The 25,364-nt window shown below is 52.3% G+C and overlaps 8 protein-coding genes across 8 annotated transcripts; 5 read left to right on the top strand and 3 right to left on the bottom strand.

The window, feature by feature from the left end:
* The first annotated feature begins 275 nt into the window (after positions 1-275).
* Positions 276-3,879, top strand: pmt1 (protein mannosyltransferase 1). The gene is made up of 5 exons (XM_025623606.1): positions 276-794; positions 865-1,154; positions 1,208-1,491; positions 1,555-3,015; positions 3,074-3,879. Exons 1-5 carry the CDS (start codon positions 529-531, stop codon positions 3,605-3,607), a joined length of 2,835 nt encoding a protein of 944 aa, XP_025478528.1. The 5' UTR covers positions 276-528; the 3' UTR covers positions 3,608-3,879.
* Positions 3,843-4,813, bottom strand: BO87DRAFT_361467 (uncharacterized protein; the record flags this gene model as incomplete). The annotated part of the gene is made up of 4 exons (XM_025621589.1): positions 3,843-4,096; positions 4,194-4,395; positions 4,556-4,599; positions 4,673-4,813. The coding sequence occupies 4 exons, from the start codon at positions 4,811-4,813 to the stop codon at positions 4,046-4,048; spliced, it is 438 nt and encodes a 145-aa protein (XP_025478527.1). The 3' UTR covers positions 3,843-4,045.
* Positions 4,814-5,172: 359 nt separating this feature from the next.
* On the top strand, positions 5,173-8,107 carry erf2 (palmitoyltransferase ERF2). Its single transcript, XM_025623605.1, has 4 exons — positions 5,173-5,316; positions 5,429-6,650; positions 6,702-6,810; positions 6,869-8,107. Exons 2-4 carry the CDS (start codon positions 5,659-5,661, stop codon positions 7,616-7,618), a joined length of 1,851 nt encoding a protein of 616 aa, XP_025478526.1. The 5' UTR covers positions 5,173-5,316; positions 5,429-5,658; the 3' UTR covers positions 7,619-8,107.
* A 692-nt stretch (positions 8,108-8,799) lies between these two features.
* Positions 8,800-11,853, top strand: BO87DRAFT_91350 (putative histone-lysine N-methyltransferase (Ash1)). The gene is made up of 4 exons (XM_025629668.1): positions 8,800-10,154; positions 10,208-10,581; positions 10,637-10,836; positions 10,890-11,853. Exons 1-4 carry the CDS (start codon positions 8,942-8,944, stop codon positions 11,659-11,661), a joined length of 2,559 nt encoding a protein of 852 aa, XP_025478525.1. The 5' UTR covers positions 8,800-8,941; the 3' UTR covers positions 11,662-11,853.
* Positions 11,854-13,153: 1,300 nt separating this feature from the next.
* Positions 13,154-16,840, bottom strand: BO87DRAFT_460083 (uncharacterized protein). Its single transcript, XM_025628994.1, has 2 exons — positions 16,694-16,840; positions 13,154-16,564 (listed from the first exon to the last, which is right to left on the bottom strand). Exons 1-2 carry the CDS (start codon positions 16,703-16,705, stop codon positions 13,538-13,540), a joined length of 3,039 nt encoding a protein of 1,012 aa, XP_025478524.1. The 5' UTR covers positions 16,706-16,840; the 3' UTR covers positions 13,154-13,537.
* A 155-nt stretch (positions 16,841-16,995) lies between these two features.
* Positions 16,996-18,322, bottom strand: BO87DRAFT_377657 (LYR motif-containing protein). The gene is made up of 6 exons (XM_025623604.1): positions 18,192-18,322; positions 17,836-18,061; positions 17,580-17,744; positions 17,394-17,456; positions 17,291-17,340; positions 16,996-17,232 (listed from the first exon to the last, which is right to left on the bottom strand). Exons 2-6 carry the CDS (start codon positions 17,884-17,886, stop codon positions 17,223-17,225), a joined length of 339 nt encoding a protein of 112 aa, XP_025478523.1. The 5' UTR covers positions 17,887-18,061; positions 18,192-18,322; the 3' UTR covers positions 16,996-17,222.
* Positions 18,323-18,468: 146 nt separating this feature from the next.
* BO87DRAFT_407687 (uncharacterized protein) lies at positions 18,469-19,690 on the top strand. Its single transcript, XM_025626098.1, has 3 exons — positions 18,469-18,764; positions 18,831-18,928; positions 18,992-19,690. The coding sequence occupies exons 1-3, from the start codon at positions 18,573-18,575 to the stop codon at positions 19,482-19,484; spliced, it is 783 nt and encodes a 260-aa protein (XP_025478522.1). The 5' UTR covers positions 18,469-18,572; the 3' UTR covers positions 19,485-19,690.
* Positions 19,691-22,230: 2,540 nt separating this feature from the next.
* Positions 22,231-24,870, top strand: BO87DRAFT_398032 (uncharacterized protein; the record flags this gene model as incomplete). The annotated part of the gene is made up of 2 exons (XM_025625351.1): positions 22,231-23,620; positions 23,681-24,870. The coding sequence occupies 2 exons, from the start codon at positions 22,231-22,233 to the stop codon at positions 24,868-24,870; spliced, it is 2,580 nt and encodes an 859-aa protein (XP_025478521.1).
* Between the last annotated feature and the right edge of the window lie 494 nt (positions 24,871-25,364).

The following is a 25,364-nucleotide window of genomic DNA, read 5'->3' as shown; positions in this document are numbered from 1 at the left end:
TGCTGGCGGCGTGCATGGGGGCCTTGCATATTGCTGACGGGCAGAAAACCAAGAGTCTCTCTCCAACTGCGGCCGACGATCTGGCCTTAAAGCGGCCGACGCTTTCGTCCGCCTCCCTAAATCGTCCCACACGTGCTGTGCTCGCTCTTCATCATCTTCCCTCTTACTCTCTTGCCTTCCCCGGTCCCCTTTTGTTCCGCTTCTTCTCTGTCATGGCGCTTCTTTTTTAAAATAACTTCTTACCCTCTTTTGATTGTCCACTTTTTTGTTTACACCCCCCCCCCCCAACACCCCATCTACACCTGTGCCTGTTCAGCGGGGGTGGTCCCGAAGCTCCCCTGGAGTTGGAGCATTGTGCAGTAACGGGCTCCGTCATTGTTTCGCTTGCCCGCGGTAGCTCTTGATGATCAATTGCCCTTTATTTTTCTGCTTTTAGGATCTTCTGAACCCCTCCCCCGACCAGTCTCCTGTCCACTCCTTTTTTCTTTCCTCTCTCTCTTCAATTCCCTATTCGAACCGCCTTCGACAATGGCGGCCAAATCCAAAGACACCTTGGCGGTTACGCCGCCGCCAAAATCATCTTCACGCTCTCCCAGCCGCTCTCCGGGTCCCAAGAGCCGCAAGAAGGCCGTCGCGGCCTCCTCGAGTTATGCCTCAGATGGCGTTACGGACAACAATATCTTCCATCTTCCCGCCTCCGACTATAGAACTCTAGTTCTGGTGACCATTGTTGCGGCAGTGGTCCGGTTGTTCAGGATCTACCAGCCTTCTAGCGTTGTCTTCGACGAAGTCCAGTATGTGTGCATGCGTTTTTCCGCCCCCGCATATGCCGGAGATAATCTTGTTCTAATGCATGGCGGACAGTTTCGGAGGTTTTGCGACAAAGTACATTAAGGGCCGCTTCTTCATGGATGTTCATCCTCCTCTTGCCAAGTTGCTCATCACACTTGCTGGCTGGCTGGCGGGCTTTGATGGCGAGTTCGATTTCAAGGACATTGGAAAGGATTACCTCGAACCGGGCGTACCATATGTTGCCATGCGCATGCTTCCGGCGATTTTGGGTGTTCTCACGATCCCATTGATGTTCCTCACACTGAGGGCATCGGGATGCCGCACTATCACCGCCGTGCTAGGTGCCGGTGTCGTCATCTTTGGTAGGTCTCCATGCCCGTCCGACTGGTCAATTGCACATGCTGATTTAGCGCAGAGAACGGTCTCATTACTCAGTCTCGTCTCATTCTCTTGGATTCCCCATTGGTGTTCTTCACTGCGCTCACCGCATTGTCTTTCACGTGCTTTACCAACCAACAGGAACTGGGACCTTCTCATTCCTTCCGTGGATCCTGGTGGTTTTGGCTCGCGGCAACTGGCCTCTCTCTGGGCGCTACCCTCAGTGTCAAATGGGTTGGACTCTTCACCGTTGCTTGGGTTGGGTCGCTTACCGTTCTCCAACTGTGGGTTCTGCTTGGTGATCCAAAGAATGTCACACCGGTACGTGCTTCCAATCATCGATCTAGATCTCCTTGAGCCAGCGGCTGACCTCTTATCTCACAGCGCCTGTGGTTCAAGCACTTCTTTGCTCGTGTCTTCTGCCTGATTGTTATTCCCCTCAGCTTCTACTGCGCCATGTTTGGCATTCACTTCCTGTGCCTTGTCAACCCCGGCGATGGAGATGGATTCATGTCGTCCGAGTTCCAAGCAACCCTGAACTCCAAGGGGATGCAGGACGTTCCCGCCGATGTTGCATTTGGATCTCGCGTCAGCATCCGTCACCTCAACACCCAAGGAGGCTATCTTCATTCTCACAACCACATGTACCCCACAGGAAGCAAGCAGCAGCAGATCACGCTCTACCCCCACAAGGATGAGAACAACCTCTTCGTCCTCGAGAACCAGACTCAGCCTCTTGGCCCCTATGGAACAGTGGAGGGCCCCTTGGCCTGGGACAACATAACCGCGGAGTATATCGAAGACGGCGCTGTGATCAGGTTGAATCACCTTATTACTCGGAGACGTATTCACTCGCATGATGAGCGGCCTCCTGTTACAGATGTGGATTGGCAGTTCGAGGTGTCCGCATATGGATACGATGGATTCCCCGGAGATGCAAACGATCTCTTCCGCGTCGAGATTGTGAAGTCCCTGTCCGAGGGCGAGGAGGCGAAGAAGCGACTGCGGACCATCCAGACTAAGTTCCGCCTGGTGCACATCATGACCAACTGTGTCCTGTTTTCCCACAAAGTCAAGCTTCCCGAGTGGGGTTTCGACCAGCAAGAGGTGACCTGCGCCAGAGGAGCTACTTTGCCCAACAGCGTCTGGTACATTGAATCGAACAGCCACCCTATGCTAGCAGAGGATGGTGAGAAGGTTAACTACAGGAACCCCGGTTTCTTCGGCAAGTTCTGGGAGCTGCAGAAGGTGATGTGGATTACCAATGCAGGCCTGACTGAATCGCACGCTTGGGACTCTCGCCCGCCTTCCTGGCCGACCCTCCTCCGTGGCATCAACTTCTGGGGCAAGGATCACCGCCAAGTCTACCTCCTGGGCAACCCCTTCATTTGGTGGTCTTCGACGGTGGCCATTGTTATCTACATTATCTTCAAGGGAATCTCTGTTCTTCGTTGGCAGCGGAGCTGTGGTGATTACCACAACGTGAACTTCAAGCGGTTCGACTACGAAATTGGTACTAGTGTACTTGGCTGGGCTTTCCACTACTTCCCCTTTTACCTCATGGCGCGCCAGCTTTTCCTGCACCACTATTTCCCTGCCCTCTACTTCGCTATCATTGCCCTCTGCCAAGAGTTCGACTTCCTTGCCAACCGCATCAAGAGCCTTGGGTTGCCATCTCGCCCTGTTATCGGCAAAGTGTTGGCCGGCATCTTCCTTGCGATTAGCATCTTTGCTTTCACACTGTACTCGCCTCTGGTCTACGGCAACCCCTGGACCCAGGATGCTTGCAACAGTGTAAAGCTAATGGACAGCTGGGACTTTGACTGCCACACATTTTACACTAGCGTAAGTCTCCCGAGCACCGCAGCCGATACTCATGTTGTAGGCGCTAACATGATTACAGCTTGACCAATATGTGACCCAGATCGTGGACACGCACCCGGCTATCCCCACGACTCAAGCGTCAGTGCCACAAGCACCCCCCGTTGTGATGGAACAACCACCACAACAACAGGTCCCGCAGCAAGTTCCGCAACAGAAACAGGAAGTCTTGCAGGAGGAGGCACAGGAACCGGCTGTCACGCCCCGGGCTCGGCACACCGCCAAGGCCCGTGTGGAGTACCGTGATCAACACGGAAACGTGCTGGACGAGGAACTTGTTGCTCAGTTGAAGAAGGAGGGTAAGGTCCAGTTCGAGAGCCGTCATGAGACGAAGACTCGCCTGGAGAACGGCCGTGTTGTCGACATGATCGACGGTCAAATTGCCCCGCCTCACCCCGACGTTGAAGGCCAAAATCCCGAAACTGTTGGAAGACAGCCCCCTCAGGCTGTAGAGGACGGCCCAGCTTCAGTTGCCGGCCAAGGAAGCTCCCAGGAGCAGCGCGGCTCGCCTGACCCCAAGCCGGCCAGCGAGGCCAACGAGGCGACCAAATCTTGAATAGACTTGAAGAAGCATTTGTGAGGGATCACTGTACTGGTTTCAAACTTTGGCTGTTCTCATTTACTTCTTCTGTACTTCTTTTCTAGCAATAATTGGCTTCTCTTTCCTCCCTCTTGCTCATTCAACTACTTTGGTCTAACGAAATGTGACTCTTGTACATGATTACTTACGTGTTCCTGGATTTAGCGGCCTACTTGATTGTACATGTCTTATCACAGTTTGGGAACTTGGTGTAAGCGCAACGAAAACAATCTTCCAAATAAAACCTCGTCAAAACAACAAACTATGCACAGTGGTCTTGTAAAAACGGTCTCACCCCATACTCTAGTCTTCACAAGTTTTAGTGTACAGCGATCAGCGCCGACCTGCCTCAACTTCTTTCTTCCTAGAATCTCAACAACACGGCCTTGTCTGCAATTGCAGATGGTGAACTATCTAGTAGTCCCACTCCTCCTTTCCGTACTTGTTGTAGCGCTCGTGGAGGTCCTAAAAAGAACAGGGAATCGTTTGTTAGTGATCCAGTTCGCATTGTCGACTATTGGTCGCGAATATCAACCACATGGGGATGGGGGGCAGTAAATACCACGGGCAGGGTAACGTTGGGAACAATGACGGTGTTCAAGGCGCTGGGGGCGTTGCGCAGGGGCTGGCTCTTGTCACCGTGGGGGTGGTATTGGTACTTGTAGACCTTGCCACTCTCGTCGGTCTGCTCCCAGGGCATGGCACTCTCGCCAATGCGGACGTTGCTCTCGGAGGTGACGGAGGTGGGCTTTCTGCCGAAGTACCTGATCATCGAGAGGAAAAAATTATGTTAGCCAATTGAGTCGATTCATAGTTGAATTGTATAGTAGTGTCGAGGAATTTTTTTTTCGCAATTGAGCGTTGTATCTTTTGTCGTGCTGACACACTATGAAAAGAAATCGGGGAAAAGGGAAAAGTATTCACCATCCGGCAAGCAGGAAAGCACCGGACATGACACCGAGCAGAACCTGTTCAAGTATAATTTCACCAATTAGATTCCAACGATCGCAATTGATTTCTATCGGTTCATTGGGTCCGTACGTAGAGCTCGGGGTCACGCTTGGGGCCCTTGTCGAGGCCAGCCTCCTCAACCTTGGAGCTGTAGAAGCGGCGCGGGGGAGCGCGAAGGAAGGACTGGCGGGCGAAGGCCCGGCGGGAGGCCATAGCAGCAATTGAAGACATGTTGATGGGATTGCGAGGAGCGGACGTGTGTCTGCGAGGACTGTGGGGGGTTGGTGGTTCGAATGGGTCTTGAGGGAGGAGGTGGGAGAATCGGTGGGCGTCGGACGTATGATGTTGCCGGCGCATCATCAGGTGACATTTCGTTGGCCAGCTTCCGGCACGGCTGCTGACTCAGCCCGCGTGGTTGGCCTGACACTTTTTTTCGTGTGCTGCCTTCATGCCTGACTGCCTGATTGACTGCCTGGAGCTAAGCTCCGGGACTAAACTCAAGCTGGACTGGTTTGGTTAGGCTTTCCATTCTTCCCCCCAATAATCAGTCATCATACGGTATCGATTGCGATAAACCCTCGTGTTTGCTCTGCGCATGTCATCCACCTGTCCGGCTCTGAGGTGTCTGGGGTCTTACATCCTCACTTCGGCCATCGCAAGTCTTGGGTTTCGGCTTGCGACCGTGATGTGACGTGATCCGCGTGTCTTGCAATCACCGCAACTTCATTTCCAAGGTTCGTCGTTTGACTCTCTCTCTCTCTCTCCCTTCCCGCGTGCCGACAGGGGGAGAAACCGGTCTGGATCCCGTCTTTTTAGATGAGGCTAACTGAGCACTGTCCAATATAGGTTGCTTACATTCTTTTTCCTCATCTTAATACAAGTCTACCTCGATATACGTCTTTTATTTTCTTCGTCACTCCTTCACTTTATTCCTACCGATAACCTCCCTCACCGCGCTCCCGTGATCACAGACGACGCTCCGTCCATTTAATCCGAACCGCTTCATTCCTGTCTGGCCACAATATGTTAGATTGCTGTGATATATGAGTAGAAATTTTCCATCCACGCTCAACGACATGCCTCTATCTTCCGCGATTTCGGAGACCAGCGACACGCCTGCCTCGGCGCCCCCGCAACATGTTCTCGGTATTCCGCGACCCCCTTCCGTGGGAGGAATTTCGTCCCGGGTGACGGACATGGCGTCAGATGATGGAGAACAGTCCCAGACATATACCGGAGTTTCGTCGCATCCACCGCAGTCCCGAGCATCGGCTCCTCGACGAGGACCCCCGCCTGCCAGAAGCTCTGTTACATCGACCAGTCAATGGACAAGGCCAGGGAGTGCTAGTAGCAAGCAGAGCCGGTCACACATTCCTTCGCTTGCTGCGCAAGGTTTCTTTCGGCCTATGTCTTCTCAGCGACTCCAGGCTCATCGGGGTCGGCCTATGACAAAGGGGACAATGACCGATACATCGGAGGATTGGAACGATCATACGAGTCAGAACAGGCAGAGCTTTATCTCGAATAGCACGATACCGCAAGGGTCCATCCCTCCGACAGAGCAGGAAGCTCCTCCTTCGAGAGGCACGGAGTTCACGGACCCTATCATCCCTGACCGCAACACCTCGAATGCTAGTCCTATCGGTAACACCACGGGAAGGAGTCAGGGCGAGAGCGCCAAACTTCTCTACGACAGGGAGAGGGCTTATAAGATCCAACAACCTCATCTTAACCTCGGGGGAAATTATCATGGCTCAAACGAGCCTGTCAGCCCCCACCGGTCGACGCTTTCTTTCCTCTCTCTGCAGAACAGAAATCAGGGACATGAAAGTAGCCGTGACGTACGGGCACATGAGAGGCTTTCGTCTGCCGGCTCTACCCCTGGATCTATCGACAAAGCCCCTCAGGCCGGTGCAAGCAAAAGCCGTTTGGGCAAAAACTACGAATATTTTGTCGGCAACACCATCTTCTTCGGCCGGGGAAGGCTCCAGAACTCTAGGGATAAGCCCGTCAATATCGCTACAGCAATCTTTGTGCTTGTGCCTACGGCTCTATTCTTCGCATATTCGTAAGTATCCCGTCTCTGGCTTGGTGCGTTCGAGTAGCTAACAGTACATAGGGGTCCTTGGCTCTGGCACAACATCTCGCCCGCCCTTCCCATTTTGTTCGCGTATCTTTTCTACTTGTGCTTCTCATCATTCATACATGCTTCCGTCATTGATCCTGGGGTAAGACACAGATTCAGGCAAGACAGTGCATCATCAATCGCTAATAGATCCGCTCCAGATTATCCCTCGCAACCTTCATCAGCTGCCACCCCCGGATCCCGCAGATGATCCGTTGGCAATTGGCCCTCCAACCAACGACTGGGTGATGGTGAAGCTGGCGACATCCGACGTTGCGGCCATGGACGTGCCTGTGAAGTACTGCAAGACCTGCTGTATATGGCGTCCTCCCCGCTGCTATCATTGCCGTGTATGCGACAACTGTGTTGAGACTCTTGACCATCACTGTGTGTGGCTCAACAACTGCGTTGGTCGCCGTAACTACAGGTACTTCTTCACATTTGTGGCATCCTCCACCCTCCTTGCTCTGTTTTTGCTTGGTGCCAGTCTCGCACACATCTTGGTGTATAAATCACGAGAGCATGTCAGCTTTGGCACAGCCATCGATAAATGGAGAGTTCCCTGGGCCATGGTGATCTACGGTGCGGTTGCCGCACCATACCCGGCCTCGTTATGGGCCTACCATCTCTTCCTGGTCGGTCGGGGCGAGACCACCCGAGAATATCTGAACTCGCACAAGTTTGCGAAAGCCGACCGCCATCGGCCCTTCACTCAAGGCAATGTCTTCCAGAACTGGTTGTCCGTTTTCCTGCGGCCACGGCCCCCAACGTATATGCAGTTCAAGCAGCCTTATCAGGAAGGGGACCAGCGCCTGAGCACGATGAAGCGCAAGTATCTCCCTCGAAATGTCGAGCCTCAAAATGACATTGAGATGCAACAAGTGCCTCCTCCCTCTCAACCCCAAGAGTGAGTGGTGATGGTGCCGGTTTGCTCTCGCTGCTCCACCCCATCTCCATTTCCGTATGAATTGTCCTTCTTGCTCCCTGCGGGGCCATTCCTTCTTCTTTGCTTCTTCATCGCCATTTTTCCAAAGATAGTAAGATCTTAATGGATGTTACCACCTCATTGCCATTCTTTCATTGAACCAATTGGGCTCACCGCATATACGTTGACATACCCCACCCTACTTTCTGTTCATGTCTTGATTTTCGAGCGAGTTGCACGTATGAAGCAGCCGTTGGCTACGTTCTCTTCACGATATTCTTTTTTCTTTTCCTTTATTCCATATTATTTTCCCAATTCCTACTATATATACACGTCTGTCCATTGAGTGTCTGTCTGTTGTTGTTGATGCTGTTGCGGCAGATCAGGTGAAACATGATATCGGGGAACGATTTAGGGCTATGTACAATATGCAGATACTGGACCAGAGATAGACCAAGGAGATCCGAAATAGATAGCCGTTGGCGCCAAAGAAGCGTAGTAACCGGACGAGGTGAGCCCGGAATACCCGAGAATGGCGATTATATGCCTCATAGTAGATGCAAAAGAATTGTCCGGGTGTAGGAGGCCTGTCTCTTGAGATGCGCGAGGCGGGGGTGGAAGAGGACAAAGCTGGGGCTTGTCACCAGTTGGGAATCCTGGTCAGGACCGGAGAAGAGGAACAGATTGAAGATGAAACGAGGGGGTTTCGACAAGGAGACGAGGGGATCTACTTAATGTCTGGCACTGGTTCTGACTGCATTCCGCGGCGCCGTCGTCGGGGGGTGTTGCTGACGATACTACGGCTCTCCTCGACCCTCTCTCTGTGTCTTTCTCTCTCTCTCCGCACTCTCTCCCTCCCTCTCTCTCTCTCTTCGCTTCCTCTTCCTCCTCCTCCTCTTCTTCCCTCCCCTGCTTTCTCCCTCCCCCATTCCTTGTCCATGACCTTCTCCTCAACCCCGGTTAAGCATTCAGACACCTTCTCTGCGTCGGCTTTTTCACGCCGTCCATCCCGCTTCCGGGGTTAAGATATGAAGAGTGAGGAGGTATAAGGCTCACCACCGATATCTGTCTCCTCCTCCTGGTTAAGGAGAAAGAACCACTGACCACCTTTCCCACTTCCCCCCCCGTAACATTGGCAGCACGCCAGGTCAGCCACACTCTCGGAAGTTGACAACCACCCACCCCCCCGCGTTAATTTCTAGCAATCCATCCCTGGAAACATCAACTTATCCCGAGCTGTTTGGTGGTCCTGCCCCTCGTACCAAAACCTAGTTCTCACCGCATATCCTTTTTCCCGCAGCCCTTGGGGATGGAAGGTCGACCTGGTTCTCCCGGCGCGTCTCCCGCGACTCCCGCAACCCTTTCGGACCTCAAGAAACACACGCACGAGCACCTCGAGGGCACAATGGCCTTCGAATATACCGAACAACTCCTCACCCCCGAAAATAGTCGCTCCGAAACCTCCAGCAACAACGATAACGCGTCCACCGACGAGAAACCCACCCTCCGCCGACGATCTACACGTGTAACACGCGCTTCTTTACGAGGGGCAGTCCAGCTCAGTGACCATTTGGACGCGGATAATCATGGATTACCTTCTCCGGCGGATGAAAGTGATCGTACGGTCTCCAGTGATGTCCTGGCCAGTGCGGTCGAGGCTGCGGAGGTGAAGAGGACAAGGTCCAAGTCCTCCTCCCACCTCCGGCACAGCATAGCGGTCATGGAAACTGCCTTATGGAGCGAGGCAACACTTCCGCAGAATAAGGAGGACGGTGACGATCACCCAATGGCGCCAGATACCCCCGTCTCCAAATCGTCTCAGGAACCGCAACCCAACGACATCGGCATGTCTCTACAACAACGGACGTTACGAAAGCGCGTGGAAAAGGTGTTGACCCAGGAAGACAACAAGGACCAAGAAAAGATTTCTGCGCCTGCCAAACCTGAACGTCGCAAGTCACTACGTCGGTCAACCCGATTAAGTATACTCGACAAGGCTTCTGACCTGGTTGGTCGGGCTAGCAGCGTTTTGGGCAAACGCTCGCGTGATAAGGTAGAAAAGAGCAGTGGTCCGGAACGACGTGCCAGTCTACGGCCGCGAAACGTCGCCGCTCTCAAGGAAGAAACCCCCGCGCCTACGCCGAGTGCTCCAGCTCCTAAAAAGAGACGGGTCTCGGAAAGTGATCTTCCGTCCAAGACTCAGTCTACGGAGGAGCCGCCGCAGGAGCAATCCGCCCCAACTGAACCAGTCCCGCGCTTGAAGCGAAAGCTTTGGCTGGCGCATGGCCTTTACACCGGACAAGAACATACCGACTCTCCGCCGGTTCAAAGCCGGAATAGGAGCAGGCGGAAGAGTCAAACTCAGTCTCAGACTCAGTCGCAACGGAAACTGCTGCCACTGCCTATGTTTGCAGGCGACCGACTCTTGAAGAATGGACGCGATTTTCAACTGCCTTTCGACGTCTTCTCGCCGCTGCCTCCCGGTCAACCCAAACCTGATGAGTGGAGAAAGACCAACAAGAGTGAGTATTCTGTGCATGACTGATGAAATGGCCATGGCTAACACGGGTTCTAGACGTATTTGTGGGAGAGGCCGGCAGTATATGGCGGGCAAACAAGCACTGTGAGCTTTCCAAGTGCATGTGCACGCCAGAAACGGGCTGCGACGAGGAATGTCAGAACCGTTACATGTTCTACGAGTGTGATGAAGGTAATTGCGGGGTGGGTGAGGAGTGTGGCAACCGCAGTTTCGAGGAGCTTAAGCAAAGGACCAAGGCTGGAGGCAAGTACAACATCGGCGTGGAAGTCATCAAGACGGCCGATCGTGGGTACGGTGTTCGGAGTAACCGCACCTTTGAGCCCAACCAGATCATTGTGGAGTACACGGGTGAGATTATCACTCAGACGGAGTGTGAGAAACGAATGCGGACGATCTACAAGCATAACGAGGTCGGTTGGTCCCAGTTACGGTTTCTTCATGACTACATTGCTAATGACGCTCCAGTGCTACTATCTGATGTACTTTGATCAGAATATGATCATTGATGCCACTCGGGGCTCCATTGCCCGCTTTGTCAATCACTCTTGTGAGCCCAACTGTCGGATGGAGAAGTGGACTGTCGCTGGAAAACCGCGCATGGCTCTCTTTGCTGGCGATCGTGGCATCATGACGGGTGAGGAACTGACCTATGACTACAATTTTGAGTGAGTTACTCTGCGGATCTGCAGCCACGAAGGATTACTAACTTATGTTCTAGCCCGTATTCCCAGAAGAATGTCCAGCAATGCAGATGTGGCTCATCGAATTGCCGTGGCATTCTGGGCCCGAGGCCCAAGGAGAAGGCTCAACGTGCGAAAGAGCAGAAGGTGGAGAAACCGAAAAAATCAGCCAGCAGACGGACAAATGGTAAGACAGCCGGCACTAAGCGCAAGTCTGGCGATGCGCTTGACGTATCATCTTCGCGCGCCAACAAGAAACAAAAACTTGCGGTAGCCAAGTCAATCAAGTCTGGCGTCAAGAAGGCGGTTTCGCGAGCGCGTGCAACCGTCACCAAAACTACTGCTTCTCGAACAAAGCAGGCAAAGAAGGAGAAAGGCAGCCCGGTCAAGCGAACGGCCGCGAAGGCCACGAAGACAACGAAATCGCCGACGAAGAAAACGGTAACGAAGAAAGATGAACCTAAAGGAAAGAGTAACATCAAACTCCCTAAGGTTAAAGCCACGAAGGTCAAGGCACGGGCCACAGTGCCCAAGAAGTCAGCGCAGACCGCGAAAGGCAAGACTCAGAATGCCGCTCCATCATCGTCGAAATTAAGCCGCCCATCTGCAGCCACCAAAGCAAAAATCCTCGCTGCGGCCAAAGGCACAAACCCACGGAGGAAATCAACGAAAAAGGATGATACGAAGACAGATCATAAGACCACCGCGCCTAAAGCTCAGAAGAAAACGCAAGCACCCAAACAGGAGCCCAAGTCCAAAGGTGCGATAAAGCGTACGGGGACTGCAGCCACGAAAGGCAGTAAAAAGTGATCATCGATATAGGCTGCTTCATGGCGCCCTTATATGAAAGATTATATGAGGACAACTTTTGTCCTTCAGAGCCTTCAACATTATCTTGGACGATCACCTTTTTTCTGTAGTGAACCGAATCCTCCATCTATCTCTTCTGGCTAAACCTTACTTTTACTCCAACTTATTACCCCTTTTTTGTTCCCTTCTTCTGGGCTTCTCTGGGCCTGCTTTTTGGCCCACAGACTCTTTTTGTTTCTCTTTCCTCTTCGATTTCCTTTCTTGAGATATAATTTCGGCAGCTTCCCCCTCTTATTAGGCCCTAATGCGATAGGTAGGTAGGTATTTCACTATGCTTCCCATGATCCTTGCTGGATTTACTGGATGCTTCGGTTTGCTATTTTATGCTTACCTGCCTTTATTTGTTTATTTTTCTTTATCTTTTCTTTTCTTTTTTCTTTTCTTTTTTCGATTATCACGATGGCGCTCTTCGAACTGTAACACCCCCTTTTGTTATCGTTATATCCTCACTCATCTCCAGTGTTATGTTTGATGTAATGTTTCTGGTTACCTGTTCTCACCCTTTTTTCCCTCTCAAATCATATCAATTCACGAAGCAGGCTTGGAATAGGACGAAATGTTTGATGCGCGAACGTGCTTCCTTGGCTTTGATTTGCTTGTTATGTCTTGTATGGATTGACTGTGTAGCTAGCCTGTTTTCCCTGTTTTTGACTTCAAGCTTGGTAGCATTCCTGTTCAATTCATTGATTGGTCAGAATAGGATTATTCCAGATTATTCTGTTGCGTGCACGTGTACTACTACAGTCTACAGATTGGTACTGTTGCCGATAGTAAATAAATCGTTCTGTTGTTGGGGGTGGACGCGGCATACACTGCTGGTGGAATATATCTCCGCAGACGGGGTGATCTAAACCTTCCGTTCACTACTTACGTACTTATCCACAGGTTTCATCAAAGCAATTATACATGCTGTGCATTGTAATTCTTAAGTACAGGACTTTCAATCTTTTAGTCCAGCATTCAACCGACCATTTCTCAGTACTATTATATATATTTACATAAGTACCAGTAGTTGTAGCAGTGCTATGGAACAACCAATTGCAGTTAGTAGTAGTACTAGATGTCCGCGGAGTACCTAGTACTACAACACAGCCAGTGTTAGCTATGGGAGAAATAGTAGATAGGAAGCGTTTAGTGAGAATCTCAGTTACGGTGATAAGATCCATTTGGTTCTTCTAGATTTTAGTAACAAGTAGTACTACTAGTAGTAGTAGTACTAAGGCTGCTGCTGTTCAAGTTCCAGTGTTTGTACGTACTACTTAGTATATATAACTTGTGGATTCTGTAATGAAGTAGCAACCCAGGCGAAATGAGGAACCGTGGAGTCTCCTTCAGTTCATATTGTCGAGTATCACTAGCTGAGTAGTACTATCAGGGATTGATTTCGAGAAAGGGGGATAAACTAAACGATGTACTACTAGTAATGTATACGGTGCTATATGTCAAGTACTAATACGCTACACTAAACAACCAAGAGACGTGAAAGGAAACGGTCTATAAGGAGAAAATTGAAGAAAAATATACTTCCCTATGATACAATAACAGAGAAAAAAGAAACGGAATATAAAAATGATCAGCCGAATGGCACAAGCCATACATATACCGTGTATGATAATTCCACAGTCATGATAAATAGATAGAAAAATAAAAAAATAAAAATAAAAAATCATTCCGAGTCCCCGTGATTTCACGCCATAGCACCGTTTCCTAGCTGCGCCTGAACTGTAGGTTTAAAGAAGAATTTCTGGTTCTAAGGAAAGAAGGGGAATTGGAAGAAAAGACTAGTATGTCTTATTGGATATGGGCATGATATATCTCATGCTGTGTTTGTATCAGCTGGTTGTTGGTGTTCTTGTTGCTCCTGCTGCTCTGACTCCTTGGGTTGGGCCGTCTCTTGGGCTGGTTGCTCAGGCTTAGGCTCGGGGACAGGAGGTGCAGAGGGAGCTTCGGCTGGGGTGGGTTCGGGTTCGGAGATAGGTACAGGCTCCTTAGATTCAGCTTCAGCTGGAGCTTCTTCGGTTGCTTTTTCATCGGCCGGGGGTGCTTCAGCTGGAGGCTGAGGGGCCGGTACTGGCTCTGGCTGTTGTTGTGGTTCCTCTGGAGCTGGTAATGCGGGCGGCGTAGGTTCTTTGGGTGGCTGGGTTTCCTCTGGCTGTTGAGGTGGAACGAGGGGTGTTTCTTCTTCTACCTTGTGAGCGGCTGGTTCCTCTGCGTTAACGGGAACGTGCTCCTCTGGTGCTTGTGGTGGTTCATCTGCCTGGGGCTCTGATGGTTGCTCAGCAGGCGCCTGCTTGGTTTGTGTCTGTTCGGTCTGCTCGGGCTGCTGCTCGGTTGCAGTCTGGGGCGTTGGCTCTGCAGTTTCGGTTGGAACTTCCTCAGGAGCTTGTGATGGGGCTTGCTCTCGGGGTTGATCTTGCTGCACTGGTTGCACAGGCTGCTCGGGTTGCTGAGGTTCTTCTGGTTGCTCCGGTTGCTCTGGCTGCACGGACTCAACTGGCTCTACAGGCTCCGCTTGCACAGGCTGTTCCGGCTGAGCAGGTAGTCCAGGTTGTTCCGGCTGCTCTGATTGTGTAGGTTCAACTGCCTGTACAGGCTCCTCCTGCTTGGGCTGTTCTGGCTGAACAGGTGGCTCTGCTTGCGTAGGTTGCTCGGGCTGAGCAGGTGATTCCAACTTCACAGGCTGTTCCACGACCGGCTCGCCTGCCGGCTCTTCCAATTTCTCCGCTGGAGCCTGTGGAAGTTGTTCGATGGACTGCGGTGCAGGAGCTTCGGATGCTTGCTCGGTATGCTGTTCGTTGAGTGGTTCAGCAGGCCGTTCGCCTTGTTCCGCTGCAGCTGGTTCAACGGCAGTCTCTGCAGCCACAGTGGTATCCTCTGCCGGCTGCGTCTCAGGCACCCCGGCCTTATCCGCAACGGGCTCAACTATTTCCGTAGCAGGAGGCTGCTCAACGTGGGGAGGTGCATCCATTTCCATCTCGATGTCCGTCCCTTGGTTGTCACCCTGTTCTTCGCCCGGTGGCTGGCTCAGACTCGCTTCCAACGTACCGAGCAGATCGACTTCCTTGCTCTCTGCAACAGCCTCACTAGGCTGAGGAGCTGGTTGCTCGGAAGCTGGTTGCTTGACCGGCTGTTCCGCCGGTTGTTCCACCGGTGCTTGATCCTGTGCGGTTTCTGGGAGAGGCTCAACATCCTCCATGGTCGTATCCTTATTCTGATCATCCTGTGTCGGCGGCTGAACAGTATCAGTACTTGTCTTATCTGGCTGTGCTGGTTCATCTGCAGGCTGTTTATCGACAGGCTGCTCTGAAGCTGGTGCAGCTGGCAATGTTTCTGCGACGGGAGGTTGAGTGGCTTCCTGGGGCGCCGGAACATCTTCAGCGCTAGGAGCTGGCTCCTGTTGCTGAGTAGCTGGAACTGGCTGAGGGGTTGCAGATACGCTATCCTCAGGACCAGGTATTGAGGGGTAAGCTTCGGTCATCTCCACGTCTTCCTTCTGTCCTGGCGCTTCGCTCGTCTGCTCGGAAGCCTCCGATGTGGGCTGGATAGCAGCAGATTCTGAAGGAGGTTTAGCAGCGACGGATGGTTGTTCTGGCTGAGTGGGCGGGACAGCTGGCTCTGCAGCTGGCTCTGGAGCTGTCTCGGGAGCCGGTGCTGGAGCCGGTGCTGAGGGTGATTCTGGAGCAGCTGAAGAAACCTCAGGGGTTGGTAACGCCGCATCAGCTGTGGCAGCTGGTTCAGTTGCCGGAGCCGGTGCAGGCACAGGCGTCGAGTCAGTCGGCGGCTCAGTGCTGGGGCGCGGAACTGGAGTTTCCGGAGTCTTTGCCTCTAGCATAGACTCATCACCCTCGTCGCTCTCATCGCCTTCCTCACCCTCCTCGTCGTCCTCTTCCTGTCCATTCTGATCACCAGACATACGTGACGCATCCCCATCTTTGGCATAATCTGAAGCGCCATCCACTCCGGAGCCATTGGCACCATGAACCGTGGCGGCATCTGCGCCGTCGCCTGGAGCAAACATGACCTTCTTTCTCCGCCCCTTTCCAAAGCCCTTCGCCTTGCGCTTTGGGGGAGGGGGCCGTCTTTTTGGAGGAGTCATGACAGCTGCAGAGTTTGTATCTGCGACCACCACACCCTCAGCGTTGACAACGCCAACTCCCTCAATGACCGTACCGGGCGCGGGCGCCTCAGGGGTTACGGTGACCGCGGTGTTTTCAGCTACAACTTGAGCTCCATCGGTGATCTCTCCTTCAATCTTGTGTCCCTCCGGTACCCATGCTTCGTAAATCGAGATATTTCCGGTCGCCGGATCGACCTTCTTGAACTTGGTCCTCCTCATCGGCGCAGGAGCATTATTTCCATCTGTAGTCGCAGCAGCAGCACCGTATAGAGTGGGTAAACCCGGTCGTCGCTTGGCGAGGAATTCAATTTCTGATGATTCGAGGTGTCTCGGTACGGCGGACCACTTGCGCGTGACGAAGCTGCGTTCGGTGCTCTGGATAAGTGGCTGTTCCTCTCCGTCGGTCGCTTCTTTCTCTTCGTCTTCGGAGTCTTTTGACGCTTGGCGGATGTAGATGCATCCAGCTCGCGCAGCACGCAGGAGGGCTCTGCTCATGGGGCTCAACAGGTGACTGTCTCGAGGCATTGGGTGTTCTGGAATGGTTGACTTCCCCCCGGGGCCCTGCACGACAGCTTCAGTGCCTTCGGCCTTGGGGACCTGCGAGACTGTCTGAGTTTGACGTGTCCAGCGTCGTACAGGGAGCCCCTCGAACACATCGTGATCGATCTGACTTCTGTTACGGTTGGCGCCATCGCCGAATTGGCGACCAGAGCGAGATGATCTAAACTGGAGGATTGTCAGTACATATCAGCGATGGCATCTTTCTATACCGCATTGGCAAGTTTCGGTGCAATGGTGAGTGGATCGATAACTGGGGGTCGGTGTCGGGGTCGTGGATCGCGGCAACAAGCTTACAGTAGGTGGCATGATGAGCGCCGGACCTGCAGTCTCACTGTTCGGAGAATAATCAGGATAACGGCAGAGAGCCCCTCACCCAGTGAATCTACGGAGCTGGGTGTGGTTTGCCCGATTGTAAAGAAAGGGACTCTTTGGGAGGGCGAGGCTGTTTTGGAGGTGATGGTGAATCGGAGCAGCGCGATGCGATCGCTCAGCGAAACGCCGCGCCGCCGCCCCCGCACGTGACTGGGGTCACTCAGAACCCTCACATAGAATAAACATGACTACCATCAACTACAGTTTCAAGATGAGATGGATTGGGCTAATAGAGAGCGAAGAATGGTATTCCAGATGAGTAAGAGTAAGAATCGCTGCCTAAAGCGCAGTGGCTTTCAATAAAAATACAGAACCCTTCGATCTATGCTATTCCTTCATCTTCGGGCCATCGGCTCAAATGGCCCCAAATGATATTGATATCGTATTGGTGCTGGATTCCCCTCAACTCCGTACTCTCGCTACGAAAAAACAAATGATCCCCGTTGGGCGTTTAGTCCCAGCTAAAAAGACGTCAGCAAAGACTCCCAATGAAACTAGATAACGAAGGGTTCATCTTACCCAGTATCCTTCTGGCGAACAATGTTTCCTTCCGTGCCAGTCTGCTTACCCTGATAACTAATTAGCTTCATTGCGATCACAGACAGGCTCCATGAATACTCACAGTCTTCTGACCCTCAACAACCAACCGATCCAGCTGGTAGAACTGACTGATAATGGTTTGCCTCTGCAAAAGTATTAGCAGCTCGTTCACTAGCGTCCACCCCCGCTTTGACTCAGAACGCATGGTCTGCATAAAAGAGACCAACGCGGGCACATCGAATCATGTCCAGCCGAGGAATATACTGACCTTCATCATCCGCAAGTTCTGTAGTCCATCCTGGATCAACTCCTGTATCCGTCGGTCCTCGGATTCCTTCTGGTGCTCGCGGAAGGCATCCATCGTGCGCCGGCGGGCATACTCGCGGAAGTTGTAGTTCGAGAACTGGGAGGATTGACGGAGCAAAGAGCGGAACTGCATAAAATGACTGGTTAGCCCCAGTGCCATTGTAATAGGAGCGTAGGAGGGATTCCCGCGCAATCTAGGTTCAGCAGGGAGGGCATACCAGAGACCGGACCTGGAAGGCCGTTTCACGCTGCATGGTCGGCACAGACATGATGGGCGAATTTGAGTGGAGAGATGCGATTATAAACTTTGTATAACTGGAAAGATAGGACAAGCTGAAGATTATGTTGATGATGATGATGATGATGCTAAAAGCGATTCCAGATACAGGGATCCTGGATTTCTAATCGGCTCGGCCGCTAACGCGGGGGTACAGCTAGGCGATGCTATTCGCATTAGCTTTTCAAGTCCCAAAGAGGAACAGCCCGAGTCGTCTTTACCGAGGACGTCCGACTCCGAGAGGCTTTTCGCAGAAGGGTTGAGATGTCCTCGGACAGCGCAAAGCAGGTGGCGTACCGGTCAAGAGTCGAGTCGCCTCAACAGTCAACTAGACCAGGGATTCTATCCCAGCAAGAGTCGAAATAAGGTTATTCTGACAAGCAGAATATATAAAGAAAAACGGATGCTTCCGGATGGGGATGCAAGCGGAGCGTTGAAGGGATAATCGCTGGCAGGCTCTCCGGGAAATTCTTTTGCTTTTGGGCTCGGAGGCGCGATGACGGAGTTATCGGACTCGCCGGCCGACCTCCACGGGGGATCTTCCCCTCGGCTTCCAGAATGGCTCCGCTCTTCGCCAACAACCACGGTTGAAGCCTTCACTCACAATTGAACTGTTTTCTTGCTGGACAAAGTGTCTATGCGCTGCAGATCGCTCGCTGTGATCACCTTCAGATCCCAATGGCGCAAATCCCTACTCCGCCCGCTTCCCGTCCAGCTTCACCAGCTCCGGATTCCGAACCCAAGCAAGCTCCTGTAGCAGATGCCCCGGAGGACTTGCTGCAGTCGCTAGACAATCTACTGGAGCGGTATCTGCACCTTCTAGATCAGCATCAGAAGTTGCAAGCTGAGCTAGGGTCGAAGCTCTCCTCGGTAAGTCACTTCGCCATAGCAAGCTTGAGGCTTTGTTGCGGTAAGCGATACTGAGAACAACACCAGGGGTTTTTCTCTCTTGCCCAAGCCAACTATACTTGTCCACCGGGTCGACACTATGGGGCAGACTACTACGATGAGCGCATGAAGGCGACAAGAAGAGTGTGAGTCTGGTAGATGTTTGTACCATCCCAAGACGCGGTGCTAATTGATTTCATCCTGATCAGGACTCTACAACCTCCTACCAACCTGGCTGAGGAACGCTACGCAACGGAGGAGGACAACTTACCGCCGACTGACACCGACAATAGCGATTCAAACTCCAGTATATTTGGGATCGAATCAGTTACCGTCCAACATTCAGAGGACGAATCCGACACGGACGAGAAGCCCGAATCAGATGCCGATTCACCTGAGGAAAATCGGCCACAACACGAAGAGGGAGATACCCAAGCTGGTGAGCTCTCGACCACATCCGAGACCCCTCAAACAGACCCCGATGCGGATGATAAGCCCAAGCGATCGAAAAAGAAGAAGTTTCGTTCTTCGGACCCGATCCATTGGTACGGGATCCTGGTGCCCCCTTATCTTCGCAGCGCCCAAAAGTCCTTCACCGAAGCCGTTGAAAGTCGCCTACCCCGGCTCGCTAGTGTCGTAGTTGAGATGCGCACCGTGGAGAAGGAAGTTCATCGAGTGCGGAGTGAGCTGGGCCAGGTGTGAGGGAGGCTGGTGGTGCTCGCAGGGTCCTCTTCTAGGCCACCATGCGCCAGAAGTAAGGTAGTGGTGGTGGTCGTGGCGATTGAAGCGATGGGAAGGTTCAAGTTGGGATCAGTTTCCTTCCTGTCGCAAGGATCGTGCTCTCAGGCAGTAGCCACTCCATATCGTAAATTCTAGACTTGTGCATATAAATAGACTACATGCAAGCTACGGCAGTTGAAAAGTAAATAAATGAAGAGCAATATGGATAGAAGAACAGATGCACCCACTCTCGGTACATATTTCCACCAGAGTCTATTTTTATTTCTGCCTTGGAAGGTCCAGCGCATTTGAACAGGGAACATTTATTACTTACCAGATGGGCGGGTATACTAACTGACTGGATAGGTAGGATGGAGTATCTAGTCGTTGACAAACTGGATACACCATCCCATAGACCATACCCACTCTGTTTATGGCCCGGACCAATTTTTGCGACTTCGACAGATTGACCAAGCATTTGCTGGGAAAAGAACTAAGGTACCAACGAACTCCCCTGTCAGACAACCGTCGGCTTTTTCACGAGTGGAAACGGGGGTGGTTGTTGTTGTTGTTGTTGTTGCAGACTTGCAGTTGCAGGAGTGGCTGCAGGATGGCTGGCCGTTGAGCCTCGCATCCTAGTCGCTTTCCAAAGGCTTCCCTCCTCTCCTCCCTTCGCTGCCACTCTGCCTCTCACCTTTTACCCTCCGGATGGATCTCGTATCCTGACCATCTCACATATTCTTCTAGACTGCCCTCACAGACCATGAACAAAATAGGAGGATACTACTATTATCCCGCCCACCGGCCGTCCAGTTCCTCATATGATGTTTACCCGCTTAATCTATTGCCGTAATCCGACTATTGTGCTTTTAATCTCCGGGGCTCACTCACTAAACCGCAATGAGTTTTCTGCCCGACGGACAACGAGACGGGTTCTACGATCTAAGAGTGCTAGTTGACAACCGACGCGATCGCTGGTCTTGACGGATGTCCTTCCTTCCATTCCGAAAGTCGAAAGAGAAGAATGTGCAATTGGGAAAAGGCGCCATCGCCAGCTTTGATTGAGTTTGCTCGCTTCGTCACTATCACCAATCTACAACGGTCGTGAGACTCGGTTAGTTTGAAGGCGCTGATATACAGTGGAGCTACCCGAGCCAGGATCATATGCGACTCGCGGATGGTCTACGCTGAATGATTAGGCCTCGCTCGCTTGTTCGGCTCGTTTATTGGTTGCTGCACACGGGAGGAGCTTCGTCGACGGTTTCACATTGAAATCTCAGGGCCGTAGAGGAGCGGTACTCCTGTTCAAGGTGAGACCTAGTCCATCCGCCATCCTCTTGGTCGTTCCGTTCCTGACCAATGGCCTGGCGCACAGTCAAGGTCGGGTCCTGACCCGCCCAGCTTTTAGCTTCTCCGGTAATTCAGTATCCTCATTTTCGAGCCAATCTACGGCCCTCGCCTACCCTGTCCCCTCTTGTGTAGCATGGCATTGCGACTCATGGGACTCCGCTTGCCGTCTGCATGCAGCTTCCGTACACTGCAAATGGTGAAGGGAAAACCAGGGAATTATCATGCACATGAGGTTGGTAGGCCGTGGTAGGGGATGCTATTCGTCACCTTGACTGTCGCCCAAACGAAGCGGCTTCAGCTCAGGATGTCTGGCTGGTCAACCACCTTTTGAATGTATTGTTTACGTGGGAGGCTGGGTATCGCGCGCTGGGTCTCTTAATAGTAGCCAGCATTATCACAAACGGCTTTCCGTGCCTGTCCCCGCGCCATTGGCGCTGGGTCAACTCCACTTGCGACTGAACTGGTCCGACTCTAAAACGTCTGCGCCCTTATCCGGTCCTAATGCCTGCGCATAGGACGGAAATGAAGCACTTTAATATCAACGTCTGACTTTTGGTTTGCCGGGATGCTGGAAAACCCTTGGCCTTGCTTTCCCATCCGTGTGAGGCGCTATCGCCCAAAGGACTGAGTCTGAGTCTGTTTTGACGCGACACTGGGGTTATTCTCTTTCTTTCTGTTCTCCAGTCGTTCGCTCTTTCCCCCAAAGTAAGGGCTAGAAGCTCTTTCTTTTTTGTTCCCTGTCATTCTTTTTTTTTCTGATTTATGACTCCGTAAGTCCGAAAGTATTGCTTTTCCCCTGTGGTCAGGTGTAACTAACAAGTGTCTAACTATGCGCTCAGGGGTTTCACGGACAGCCAAAGCTTTCGCTGAGCCTTGGGGGTCTGATATTATACTTCTTTGACCTGGGTCAACTTTCCTTCATTCTTCTTTTGAACCAAAGACCTTATTTTATCTTTCCTGTGCGGTATGCAAGCTTCTGATCTGGCTTTCTATGATGTCTGAGATTGTAGCGTCGACTTACTCATTCCCTCCAGAGGCATTGAGTGCCATTGCGACTCTTGTTGTCGACCACTCTCATTTGATTGAATTCTGAGCCCATTGCTTCAAGCCTAGACTGTTGCACAGCGTCCGACAGTTCTAGACAATTGATTATCTCGGACTTGTTTCGCTATCTTCCTGCATCTGCTTTTGACTTTCGTCTCATACCCAGCCGAGCTGGATTTCGCGCATCGACCTGCTCTCCGGTGTTGAAGAAAGATATCTCCACTACTAACACTTATATCGACTTCCATCCTATGCGCTGGCCGGTCTTACTTCCGTATTGTGCAAAAAGTTTCCTATGACTGCTAGAAGTTCTACAATCTAGCACTGTTATCACATGGCTCCCCAAGCTGAAAGCGCAGGCTCTGGGCCCCAGCCAGATGGGGACTTTGCGCGAAAAGGATCAGTCAAAAGAGCGCGGGAGATGCTTCAGGCAGGAAAGCGTCCTGAGAGAGCGCCAGAGGAACCAGCGCCCTCATTCCGCATTAATCCAGCCCATATGACACAATGGCCTCTGCCCGACAACGCCCCTCTGCCGCCGAATCTGGCTAACCCTCACGCAACCTTGGTCGTTCCAAAAGGGCCTCCGCCTGTGCGCCCACCCCGTCCGGATTGCCCGTCCCCTTCGGTCTACTCGGAGAGAAGCATGTCCGATGTCCCACCAGCACCTAGCCCGTTGAACATCAAACGTCCAGTTCCCTCCTTTTCGCAGCCGTTCCCAATCCCGCCAGGCCCGCGTCCTGCCATCAGAATTCCCATTCCTCGGCCGCCTAGCCCAGACAGTGTTGCAGGTTCAACACCTCGCGTTTCCGTCGCCACAGACGACCTCTTTCGACAGTCAGGCATATCCACCGTCTCGTCGATTACTGAACTTCCCTCAGTTCCTCATCCGCTTCCCCCACAGCAGCGTGTTGCGCCAGGGGGCGCGCCAAAAAAGACCGCTAGCCTTGCTCCTCCAGTGCCTGCGGCACGACAGCGTGCCTCGTCTGTTTCGCCTATTCCAGAGGAATTACCGGATAGCCCAACCATCTCGCAAGATCACTACGGCTCTGCCCAGCCATATCCACCTAGCTGGTACTCAGGACAGGCAGAATCGGAAATCTTGGGCACGTATTTGGACGGCGAATCTGACGATGATGCGTCTAGACATTCTACTCACCAAGCCGGAGTAGCTACGGCTACGCTCCTCAGGCAAGCCAGCGTCGGGACCAGAGGAAAACCTTCCTTACGCACGATTCAAAAATCCAATGCTAGCTCGCCAGTACCGCCCTCAGAGAGGACCCCTGTGTCTGCTAGACCGACTACGTCCGGGACTACGGGCACGGAGTTTATCCTGAAAGAAATCTCTATTGGGCCTGATCGGAGAGATTCTGTTTCGTCCAGCTCAACAGGGTCTGCGCACTTCAACCTGGAGAAAGCACCCATCGTCTTGGATGTCAGCACTCAACATCCTGCCTTAGCTCGCCCATTTGTTGACAATGGGGGTTTGGAGAAGGAGATCGGGGCTCTTCCCAGGGCTGCGCCAACAATGAGCGACAAACGCCCAGGTGGCCGCCGGCCTCCGCGTCTCAACATGAGTGCTGTTCGTGACGCAGAGGCTCGAGGGAGCCTTACGAGTTTGCCTGACCTCATTCGACGTGCGACAAGACTTGCATCGAATCTAGAGCATGGCCGGACTGCGAGTCGAAACGATCTACTGAATGGCGGAGGTGGTTCCAGGTTCCAATGTAAGTTTGGCCACAAGTGCCATTGTCAGTCCACCGACAAAGGCTAACCAGTGTTCATAGATGACGCCAAACGCAAGTCCGGATCAATCAAGAGCATCTTGGCGTCATTCCCCCCGCCGGCTGCAACTCCTGAGGGAGGTCACTCGTCTTGGCCTTTCTTCTTCAGGAGGTCCACGCTGCATCAGATTCACTCCAACGAACCACCACGGGCAGATGGTGATCAAGAGAAAGCCGCACCGAAACAACCACGCCGATGCTGCGGACTGCCCCCGTGGCTGTTTGCCCTTATTTGCGTCGTGATCATCATTGTCATCTTGGCTGCCATCCTCATCCCCGTTGGTCTGCTCGTGGTGCGCCATAAGTCGAGTGGTACGAGCTGCGCAACAACTAACCCATGTGAAAATGGCGGCGTCAGTGTCTCAAGCGGTAGTGTTTGCTCCTGCGTTTGTGCAAACGGCTATACTGGATCTCGCTGTACGATTTCTGGCGATGCCAGCTGTGTCACCACTGAAGTCGATGATAAGAACGCCACCATGGGCAGCGAGCTTCCTCGCCTGTTTGAGTACGCGCAGCAAAACTACAGTATCCCTCTTGATGCTGTGACGATCATGGCCCTATTCAGCCAGAACAATGTGTCCTGCACGACGGAAAACACCCTTGTTTCGTTCTCCAGCGTATCAACAAGCAGCAGCAAAGCCCGCCGTGCTCTGTCTGACTCGTCCCTCGAGGAGCCCTCAATCTCCAGTCACCTGCTAGCCAACGTCGAGCATTCTCCCAGCTCAGCTTTATCAGAACGTACTCCCACGCAAGCTCTTGCAGCCCGCGACTCTGTCGCTACAGCGCACGGTATCGTCTTCGATGACGATCCACCAAGCAGCACTGGAACCGCAACCGCGACCGCGACCGCAACCAAGACAAACCACGAGTCCTCAGCCACGCAGACGTCCACCTCTAGTTCGAGTACGACTATAACTGCTTCTTCATCCTCCAACTCGACAACCGTCACAACAGAAGTCCTTGACTTCGCCCGTGTCGCTGTCCTCTACATCCTAGAGGAAACAGGCACCCTCTCCGCGGCGGAGTTCTCAGAAAGCAACATCCAAGATTACCTGTCCGATGACTACTCGGACGCCAAGAGCCACAAATTCACCGTCGACCTCACTCCCTCTGGTGTGATCGGCAATTACACATTGAACTTTGACGACTTTGAGATCACATTACCCAGTGGAAGTGTTGTCGGTGGTGACTAGGAGACCATGTTCTTTCTGCAAGGAGGCTGCAGTTGTATTTTTAATTTAATCTAGTACATATTCCCGAATCTTGACTTGGCATTTTGCGGCATCATCTATACCAGTAATAAGAATAGCCTTGTAGGTGTAATTTGATAGAATATGCTCTGCTTCATTCTACTTGTGAATGACAAATAGATGGCCTTGGAGAAAAGCCAGGTTCTGGATTAGTACTGTGCAGTTAAAATCATCGTGATTAGCTACTAGTTACCATAGTAGTCGGATAGATTATTACGATAGTAGTAATTGCCCATTATATAAATATTGACCAGCTCATACTTACCAACTCCCAAGACCAGACCAACAACTCTACGACATACCTGTTTCCTCAATACAGCCACTTGACTGCAATTTCTACCACTATAGTCCAAAGCACCTGTCCATGACAGTAAGTAATAGTTGCATCACCTTCGATAATCCCTTGATACATATCTACGAGTAAACGCGAATAAGTA

This window comes from Aspergillus neoniger (genome assembly GCF_003184625.1).
Source record: "Aspergillus neoniger CBS 115656 unplaced genomic scaffold BO87scaffold_21, whole genome shotgun sequence".
Classification (NCBI taxonomy): domain Eukaryota; kingdom Fungi; phylum Ascomycota; class Eurotiomycetes; order Eurotiales; family Aspergillaceae; genus Aspergillus; species Aspergillus neoniger.
This window is presented reverse-complemented; position numbering and strand designations above follow the sequence as displayed.

What these genes read in the sequence shown, in the direction of transcription:
- pmt1 (XM_025623606.1), top strand. Translation starts at nt 529, where the DNA reads ATGGCGGCCAAATCCAAAGACACCTTGGCGGTTACGCCGCCGCCAAAA. An exon ending in GTTGTCTTCGACGAAGTCCA is followed by an intron (nt 795 to 864) that starts GTATGTGTGCAT and finishes CATGGCGGACAG; the next exon opens with TTTCGGAGGTTTTGCGACAA. An exon ending in ATCCAAAGAATGTCACACCG is followed by an intron (nt 1,492 to 1,554) that starts GTACGTGCTTCC and finishes CTTATCTCACAG; the next exon opens with CGCCTGTGGTTCAAGCACTT.
- erf2 (XM_025623605.1), top strand. Translation starts at nt 5,659, where the DNA reads ATGCCTCTATCTTCCGCGATTTCGGAGACCAGCGACACGCCTGCCTCG. An exon ending in GCTCTATTCTTCGCATATTC is followed by an intron (nt 6,651 to 6,701) that starts GTAAGTATCCCG and finishes AACAGTACATAG; the next exon opens with GGGTCCTTGGCTCTGGCACA. An exon ending in CTTCCGTCATTGATCCTGGG is followed by an intron (nt 6,811 to 6,868) that starts GTAAGACACAGA and finishes GATCCGCTCCAG; the next exon opens with ATTATCCCTCGCAACCTTCA.
- BO87DRAFT_91350 (XM_025629668.1), top strand. Translation starts at nt 8,942, where the DNA reads ATGGAAGGTCGACCTGGTTCTCCCGGCGCGTCTCCCGCGACTCCCGCA. An exon ending in CGATCTACAAGCATAACGAG is followed by an intron (nt 10,582 to 10,636) that starts GTCGGTTGGTCC and finishes ATGACGCTCCAG; the next exon opens with TGCTACTATCTGATGTACTT. An exon ending in ACCTATGACTACAATTTTGA is followed by an intron (nt 10,837 to 10,889) that starts GTGAGTTACTCT and finishes CTTATGTTCTAG; the next exon opens with CCCGTATTCCCAGAAGAATG.
- BO87DRAFT_377657 (XM_025623604.1), bottom strand. Translation starts at nt 17,886, where the DNA reads ATGTCTGTGCCGACCATGCAGCGTGAAACGGCCTTCCAGGTCCGGTCT. An exon ending in CCTTCCAGGTCCGGTCTCTG is followed by an intron (nt 17,745 to 17,835) that starts GTATGCCCTCCC and finishes CATTTTATGCAG; the next exon opens with TTCCGCTCTTTGCTCCGTCA. An exon ending in AGAACTTGCGGATGATGAAG is followed by an intron (nt 17,457 to 17,579) that starts GTCAGTATATTC and finishes ATACTTTTGCAG; the next exon opens with AGGCAAACCATTATCAGTCA.
- BO87DRAFT_407687 (XM_025626098.1), top strand. Translation starts at nt 18,573, where the DNA reads ATGGCGCAAATCCCTACTCCGCCCGCTTCCCGTCCAGCTTCACCAGCT. An exon ending in TAGGGTCGAAGCTCTCCTCG is followed by an intron (nt 18,765 to 18,830) that starts GTAAGTCACTTC and finishes GAACAACACCAG; the next exon opens with GGGTTTTTCTCTCTTGCCCA. An exon ending in ATGAAGGCGACAAGAAGAGT is followed by an intron (nt 18,929 to 18,991) that starts GTGAGTCTGGTA and finishes CATCCTGATCAG; the next exon opens with GACTCTACAACCTCCTACCA.